Source organism: Leishmania braziliensis, chromosome 28, assembly GCF_000002845.2.
Source record: "Leishmania braziliensis MHOM/BR/75/M2904 complete genome, chromosome 28".
Taxonomy (NCBI): domain Eukaryota; phylum Euglenozoa; class Kinetoplastea; order Trypanosomatida; family Trypanosomatidae; genus Leishmania; species Leishmania braziliensis.
In genome coordinates this window covers 557,785-566,431 of record NC_009320.2, presented here as the reverse complement: position 1 = coordinate 566,431, position 8,647 = coordinate 557,785, and the positions used below count along the sequence as shown (strand labels likewise).

The 8,647-nt window shown below is 55.7% G+C and overlaps 2 protein-coding genes across 2 annotated transcripts; both read right to left on the bottom strand.

Annotated features, from left to right (window-relative positions):
- Positions 1–650: 650 nt before the first annotated feature.
- On the bottom strand, positions 651–2,810 carry LBRM_28_1600 (conserved hypothetical protein; the record flags this gene model as incomplete). Its single annotated transcript, XM_001566140.1, has 1 exon — positions 651–2,810. The coding sequence occupies one exon, from the start codon at positions 2,808–2,810 to the stop codon at positions 651–653; it is 2,160 nt and encodes a 719-aa protein (XP_001566190.1).
- A 1,652-nt stretch (positions 2,811–4,462) lies between these two features.
- Positions 4,463–4,879, bottom strand: LBRM_28_1590 (putative DNA polymerase kappa; the record flags this gene model as incomplete). The annotated part of the gene is made up of 1 exon (XM_001566139.1): positions 4,463–4,879. The coding sequence occupies one exon, from the start codon at positions 4,877–4,879 to the stop codon at positions 4,463–4,465; it is 417 nt and encodes a 138-aa protein (XP_001566189.1).
- Between the last annotated feature and the right edge of the window lie 3,768 nt (positions 4,880–8,647).

Genomic DNA, 8,647 nt, shown 5'->3' with positions numbered 1-8,647 from the left:
CGTCAATAACCGCAACACATCAAGGCGGCGCAGGAAAAAACAACAGCAGCAGCGGGGATGGCCGCCGAGGGCGGGATAGAAGGGAGAAGGGGGTTGGTGGTGGTGGTGGTAATGTTGCTAGCGCAGCTACCTCACCCCTGAGTAGACAGCAGTAAAGGGGAGCCATACGCAAGCAAACCAGGTACAGCTCACTCCTCAGATGGGTTAATATGTCGAGGAAGGGAAATGTGGGTGGTAGGGCAATCAGCAACGGCCGCAACAGACAGTTGTGTCGCTGACCCCCGCCCTTTCTCCCCTGCACGAAAGTCTCTTTTTCCTTTTCGTCGCTTTATCAAGGAGTTTCCCGCCGCAGTGCTCACGTAGTGACTGCTGCCTTCGCATGAGACTCAATCGCCTCTTTCCCGCTATCAGCCGTAGCAGAGCCCTTCGCCATGGGGTTGGGGTGGAGGCAGCAAAACGTTCGTGAGACACGATAAGCAAAGAGAGGCGCCCCCCATTTGTGCGATCAGCTGCGTCACGAACATGCACATTCACATGGTGGGGCAACAGGGAGGGAGAGGGAGAGAGTTGCTTATTAGTGAGAGAGCATACGCGTAGCTCTGCGACAGCACTAAACGACCAACTCGCCTGTGCCTCCGCCCCACTCGTTCTTACACATACACCACAGAGTCTACCTTGCCGGGCTTTCTTTTTCTCCCGCTACTCTTCGCTTCTGCACCACCGGTTGCCAGCATCTCATTGCGTCTCATTATGCGGCCTTGATAAAGCAGGAAAAATCCCTTGGCGGTGAAGTACAGCTTCTCCAACTTCTTTGCTTCTGCTATCATTATAGGCGGCACCATGGGTATCAGCGAGATGCCAAAGACGGCCAGGGTGATGTACCTCGCAGTGTTTTGCCCCTCTGTGGAATCTTCGAGGCAGTTACGGTATGGCAGGAGCTTTGCTAACACTCGGTGAAGCACCGCAACGGCGGCTTCCTCGGTGGTCTCGCCTTCAAACCTCCCCATCACCGGATCAATGTTGCTACGGTGCAGTGTGACTCGGACCCCGGCGTAGGTGAGCCCTTTAGTGTACATGTAACGGTGCAGTGAACGCATCGCTGCTTCCGCAGTGCGGTGGATCGCGTCATCCGTGGATAAACGGCCAAATGGTACCTGAGTTGCCTTGCAGCCAACATTGCCCAGCTGCTTGCGAAGCTGACCAATAATAACGCTGCGCATGGTTACATTGTAGTCGGTGCGATCTTCATTCACAATGCTTATGCGGTTGCTCGCCATGAACTCAAGTGGTGCGATGGAGCGCCTCAGGTTTTCCGGTGCCACCAGTGACGTGACCACCTCTTCCTCGAAGTACATTCGACCAAAAGCAGCGGCGTAGCACGCATGGGCCGTTTCCCTCGACATGCAGTAGTAAAGGTGGTAACGCTTTTCGTAGAAGTCTCTGCAGGTTACGATACCAAAAATGCGCTTCAGCAGTTCCACAAAGGCGGGCGTGAAGACGGGCACGCGACTCACCGGAAAACTCGCCATAAAGTCGCGTGACGCCTTCATGGAGCGGATGTGGCGGTGGAAGGAGCGGATAGAGACGAGTGGGACGCCGCTACTGCCACCACCCTTGCCTGTCGTTAGGGATGCGGCCTGCTCATCGCGTAATTTAGCCATCACCGCTAACACCTCTGCGTCGCAAGCAATCTTTGCCAAGACAGGGCTTGTGGCCACACCAATGCAGACGCGGACCGCCGCGGTGGAGGCGGCATCAGCGGAGCTGGGCGTTTCCTGTGCGTCCGTCGTTCGGGTCGCTTCTCCACTGCCTTCGCTGGCGCTCTGCGGGCGCCGTGTCAGCACCTCGCGCCGGATAATGCGAGCGATCTCTGCTGCGAGCGCGTCGGGCGTCAAGGGCTCGATCTCCTTTTCTGAAGGCGGGCCAGCGATGCCCTCTTTGTTCACCGGCTTCTTTGCAATATAATCCTCAACATCCTTCAGCACCTGAGACACATTTCGACGGCTCACGTTCAGCAGTGGTAGATAGGTTGCGTAGTGCGTCACGTCAATGGCGAGCTCGTTCGGAAAGGGCTCCAATATTCGACACACGTAGCGGCGCAGTATCTTCTCTACGGCGTCGCGCACTGCCTTGACCTCCTGCTGCTTCGCATGGTGACTCGACAATGACGATGATGAGGTTGGCCCGTCAGCATCCTTGGCGCCGCCTAAGTGGATAAACTGGAAGTAGATGGAGTTGCCGGGCAGAGTCGCGCGCATCACATCTTCGTCGGTCCCGATGTGTCGCTTCATTGTGTAAAAGTCGTCCAGCGAGGCGTATTTGCACATCAGCACACGCGACTGCATCGTGCGCATGATCGCCTCGGAAATAGTTTCCATCCGATGCAGCGGGTAGGTGTAGGCGTCTGGTACCTCCAGCAGCTCGCTTGCCTTCTTCAGCTCATCCATGTCAATGTACTTCAGTACTTGCTCCCTTTTCATGTGCCCACGTGGCACCTGGCCAAACATAAAACTGCCATCGTCGTCGTCTTTGGTGAACTTTCGCTTGGAAAGCGTGATGTCAACCACGGACGTGTCGTAGAAGAGAGAGGACAAATCCACCTGGGCGGGGGTATCTTGAAGACCTGCTTGGGGGTGGTAGACGGTCAGCGGCTGCGACGCCGCATTCTCCTCCATTTTCTCTGACTTCAGAAGACCTGTGGTGCGATGCAGGCCAAATGCACGACGTGAAGTGGAGAGAGTCGTTAGACAGCGCGGCAGAGACGACGCCAACGCGTGCACCGCTCTGGGAGCGCGAAGCAGCCCATGCATGCGTGCTTTTTCTTTTCCAGCTGTTTGTTTGATTGTTGCTGCGCTTGAAGTTGTGCGAGCGGTATGCATGCGAGAGCTGCTTTCCTCCAAAGAAAAACCGAGAGAGAGAGAGAGGAAGAGAGAGAGAGCACGTGATGCAACAGACAATGGTGGTGGTGAGAGGGGGAGGAAGTGCCTAATCCAATTAAGGAGAGAAACGATGGAGAAGAGCCGAAAAGGAAGACGGCGATGTGAGGGGAGCGAAAGAGTCGTGGTCCACGCACACACAGACGCACCACAACGTCTCCGCGGCCGATGTACCCCCCCCCCCCTTTCACGCGTCAAGTCGTTTCTGCGAGTTTCGTGATGTCCGCGTTGCATGCGTGGGTTTCCGTAGCGACTATTTCCCCCCTTTTTTCCTTTTTTTTTTTGGCGCTGCTTCTAAGACTTCGCTGTGCACACGCTTGCTCCGTCGGCAATCCCCTTTCGTTTTGATACCGTCACGCGCGCGAGGGAGAGACTGCACGCTTCACAAAACGCGCTAAGCGTGCGATCCACATGGAGCGAGTGTGGTGGGACCAAAGGAGATGAATGTATGTACGGAAAGAAAAACTGTGCGGGGGGGGGGGAGGGGGCAAAACAGACACGCTCATAAAAGACACCGTCAGCAACTTCTTGCGTCACTCACGTACCTAGAGGACCACACGCATGTGAGGTTTCCGCCGCAAGATGGAGTGCATAGAAGTGGGTGTGCCCGTGACCACGGCAGCCATGTGCAGGACACCGTTCGGATCAGTAGGGGAAATGGGTAGATTGAAGGTGTGGAGATGGGGGGGGGTGAAAAACTCGTTAACGAGAAAACCGAATGAAGTAGAGTAGGCGAATGCAGTGCGCGTCCAGCTTTGATGCGGAGGAGTTTTCACATGGACGGAAAAGAAAGAGAAGGTGAGAGCGCACAGCTATCGAAAGACAGGGAAGGCTGACAGACACTTGCGCACTTTTGGGGGAAGCGAGATCAATGCTCTCGGTCGAGATGACATGACGTTGTCTCACAGCATCCTCATCCGATCTTTGTCTTTTGCTTGCGTCGCCCGCACACACAGCGTGGGTGAGAGGGAGGGAGAGAGAGAGAGAGAGAGAGAGAGCCTGCGCGGCAGAACATGTTAGAACCTGATTTAAATGCCAAGACATTTTCACATAGTGTTGCTTTTCTGCTATACTCTTCGCTGTTTGTATCCTTTAGTCGTGGACACGGGAATTAGAGATGCGAAGGGAAAGGATGGCCAAGTGAAAGAGTGCACAGGGTGCAGCTGGCGGCGTTTGTCGGGGGGGGGGGGGGGGGTGGAGAGAGAAACCGAGAAACTTTGACGCATGAGCAAACCACTGAAAAGGGAAGCGGATGATGCGCAGAGCAGAGAGGAAAAAAAGAGAAGTAAGTAGGGAGGGTTGTGTGTGAGGAGGACAGTGCGTAGACAAGAGCGCTGCGAAGCGAGCGGTACAAGGTGAATCAATGCAAAACACAACAACAGAAAAGGAGGAGGCTTTGTGGCTCATGGGCGTCTATTAAACTTTCCTCCGGTGTGGTCGAGACGGGAGAGAAAGAAATGGCAGAGCACGAGAGAAGAAGGGGAGCAGGTGATCATACACGCTGCCTATAGACTAGTGTGGGACCCTTATTCTCTCGACATGTTGGTTCTGCTCGACGACGAGCTGCGGAGACCTGTTTTGCGACCGCTGATGTTGGTCGGGCGTGGAGAGATGCCTTTTTCAATGGGAGTGGCGACGTCTTTGCAGTTTCCGCGATCGAATAGCGCTGCTTTGGAGCTGCTGTCTGTGCTGTTGCGGCGGCGGAACTCCGCGCACACATCCTCGGCAGGGCGGTCCTTGTGAGTACGAAGGAAGTCGGTGTTATCCATCGTCAGCTCGTCCAACCCTACCGTGGGGTAATGGGGATCGTATTGAGCGCCAAATGGCGCGCACCGCAGCGGACTGGCGGAGGTATAGATCAAATCTCGGTTGATGTATCTGTAGGGTGGGGCAGAGCTTCTTCGCGATAAACTCTGGCATGCCGGAGCATACACCGTACACATGAGCCATGTAGTTGTTTGTGGCCAGCATCGCGTAATTTCCGACAGCGAACGGCCGCTCGCGCAGCGACGGATCAACCTTCTCTTCCACTGCAGCGTAGATCATGTCCATGTCAATGTGGATAAAACATTGCGAGAAGCTGCGTGACGCCTCGAGCTCCGCTTCAGTAGCCTCGGCACGGGTTCGCCAAGCATGCGGCTCTGTTGTTTGGTAAGCGCAAGAGCTGCTGCTGCTTCGCCACAAGGGCTTCGTTCTTTCCACCCCGCAGTGTCTCCTTGCGCTGCTCGCTCTTGTAAAAATGCGGAACCGCGCGTCATTTCTCGAATAACGTGCCCCCCTTAGGCTTTGTCAACTTTCTGCAGGCCAGTTTTAGAGTCACCAAAGGCAAAACGACCCACAGAGGTCGATGCCGATGAGGGAAAAGCAGAGGGCGCCACTGCTGCTTCTGCTGTCGATGTGGCCACGCGTGACAGGCACCGACAGGTGCGCGCCAAGGCGGCGGTCACCATTGGCCGCCCCCAAAGGGGGTAGGAGGAGGAGAAGCTCATGCGCTGCCGTCATGGTGCAGAGGTGAAAAAGGGAGAGTCGGTAGCAAGGACCACGCGTGTTGTTGAAGAACGGCGAAGAGGGAGTCTGAGGAGTGCGGCACTGCTTAGTTACCCCGCCCGCTTACCCTCCCCCCTTCCCCCTGCACAAACACACCGAGGGGCGTGTTACGAGGGGGACACAAAAAGGGGGAGGGGAAAAAAAAGGAGTAGCTGAGGGTGCAAGGGTTGCTGCGAATGGGTACGTTCACAAGGACCCCACAAACATCTCAACGTCCCCGCATCGTTCCCGCACCGGTAGGTCTAATGCCTTGGCCCGATGCGCAGTCAGTCGGTGGTGCTACGAAGGCATCTAAGAGGGAGACAAAGCACGACAAGAGCCTGAAAAAGCTAATTTCAGAAGACGCGAGTCTGTGAAGATGTAGTGGTGGGGGTAGAGAGAGAGAGGGAGAAAGAGAGAAAGAGAGAGGAGGGTTGAGAGGCAGCGGTTGTGTGCGTATGGCGTGCACGTGGCAACCTCAGCGGCGTGAAGCGTTGAAGGGATCGACCACCATATGGAGAGAGAGGGAGGGAGGCGTGTTGGTAGAGCGGAACGCATATATAGGGAGTTGCACTTCTCGCAGGTCGCATCGCTGCAAGCACAAGTAGCACAGCGGCCGTGATGGAGGGTGGTGTGCGGTGGTCAGAGGGTAGGAGTAGGGGGGGGGGGGAAGTGAGTCGCCCCGTCTTTCTCACTGGGGCACCTCTGCCAGCGAAGGGATACGTAGAGGCGAAGGGCAAGGCACCTCTCTCCAGTGCACCCGCCACACCAACACGTTGATAGGAGCGAACGGCTGCTCTGAATGAACATAGCAGAGTTGACTCCAGTCAATGCTCTTGATTCGATCCAAGTGTAGAGGGGGGGGGGGTGGGTGGGCGGCGGCGGCGGCATACACACACGCGATCGGCATGCACGCGTCCATCTCCGCTAAGGGAGATCACGATGGATCATGTTGCTCAGTCTCTTCTTTGCCCTTGTATGACAATAAACCCTCCAGAACACGCACCCCAGCATCGACCCAAAGGAGAAACACCCCACATACAGACAAACGCATGAACGAGTGATGCTGATGTGCACTCTGGATAGACTAGAAGGAAATCGACTTCCCTCCATTTCCTTCATCGGCCTCCGCGGAGGCACTTATGGACAAACAAGGGGGCACAAGACATACACAAGGGAAACGATACCGACACTTTGCTCAAGCTCTCGGGGTCGACATTTTGCTTCCTCTTCCTCTTCTCTGTCGTGTACGTGTGTATGGGAGGGTGATGGCGGTACCGGTGTTCCTCTCTTCTCGCCAAGTTCGATGCGCTCATGTGTGGACATGCATGGACCTAGTCAGCCCCATTGCTGAGCTAGAACAAACTGCACAAAGCAAGATGGTGCGTCTGAGCAGAGGACACGCATGTCCACCCAGTAGGGCGCGAGAGAAAGTCACAAGCTGTAACCCTTTTGTTTACTTTCCACCGGCCTCTCACTGAAACATCAGCACATACACTCACATAGCGCCAAAAAAAAAAAACCAGCCCCTCCCACTTTCCCCCTTCCCCCCTCGTCACTCAGCGACTACAATCAACGAACAAGAGGCCAAAAAAAAACCCCAACCATCAGACAACACCCTCCCACACTTACACCTTTTAAATACACCTACACCAGCGGTGCGGAGAGCCACCGTACTTGTGTATCTCTATGTGAGGCACTGAAGCCGTATCTCATTAGGAAATGGCCTTCCTTTCATTCCTTGCACTCGCGACCGTGTGTGGTGCGTATAGAAGGATCTGAGGCAGGGGGAAGCGGCTAGCTGGGTTGGTGGGAGTAGAAACTGGGCAGGCGAAGCATGGATGCTGAGATCCATTGCCACCCATCTTTCGCTCTTCCTTGTTTTAACCCCTCTCCTCCTTGCCTCCCCCCAACTTCACAGCAGTTCACCTCGTTTTTTTTTTCCCTTTATTCGCTCTGCTGCTCCCAACACACGCCATAGCGCAGTCGACGCATCACGGAGAATAGTTCAGCCGAAATCTATACACGGGTAAACCCTGGAGCGTCTCATTTGCCATCCTTCCCCTTTGGCCTCTATACACGAACAACAACAGCAAAAAAAAACAAAATCTACGCCTTCGTTCTTTCAAGGTTGAGTCACCGCGGCGGCGGCGGCGTCCGACTCATGTCCTGTCCGAGCATGCTCGAGCATGTCCTGTGGGATATTCACCGCTCCCTAGTGACCGTCGTTTTCGTCTTGTCTCCTCCACTTTCTACCGCCTTCGTTGCCCACCGTGCTGCTTTACTTCTTTTTGTGGAGCTTGTGCTTTGATGCCTTGACGCGCTTGCGAGCGGGTTTGATGACTTTGGCCGCAGCCACAGCAGGCTCCGCAAGGCGGGGTTTCGGAATGTTTGGATCGGTCAGGAACTTCGAGACGGGGATCTTGCGCTTGGGCATTGCGGGAGGCTGCGCCGGCTGGCCTTCATACGCGCCTGTCTGCTCCGCCGCTAAGGAGGCTTTCTCAGCATCGCGGCTAGCATCGTCCGCATCCATGTCGAAGTCTTCATTTACTTCATGTACTCCCGTCAAGGCGCCGGTGAGGGCGTCTCGGCTGCGGCTGTTGATATCAATGTGATCATCATCAGCATCTGTGAAGCGCAGCAGCCGGACACCGATCAGGCGGAGCTCGGCGTAGTGCAGGAGATGCGGCTCCAGCAGCTTCTGCGAGGCCTCCAGCCACACCTTGAGATCGTTTGTGTGGCTTGGGAGCGCAACACTGAACTGCTCCGTGTCGAAGGTGCGATATTTGAGAACCAGTGTCATCTTGCGTGGCTGCAGGTGATCCCGGACGCAGCGGACATGACACTGTTCCAGTAGCTTACGGAAGATTCGCGTGAAGGCCTCTGGCGAGGGTAATGGCTCGCTAAACGATGTTTCCTTGCCAACCGACTGCCGTGCCTGGTGCCTGCGCTGCGAGAAAGTTTCTGCCAGCCCCAGTCCAACACTGAGGTAGTGCGCAAGGGTCTTTTCTCGAAACAGGTAGGCCAGGAGGTACTTGTGCTGCAGGAGGCCGCCGCATGTGTGGATGTGCAGCGCACCGAGGGTCATCTCCTGCGCGTAGCCGATGCCAGGAATCTTGCGCAGCGGAATGTCGCGCACGTAGTCGATGACCTCCTCGCGCGTTAGCAGTGTGATCTCGTGCTGG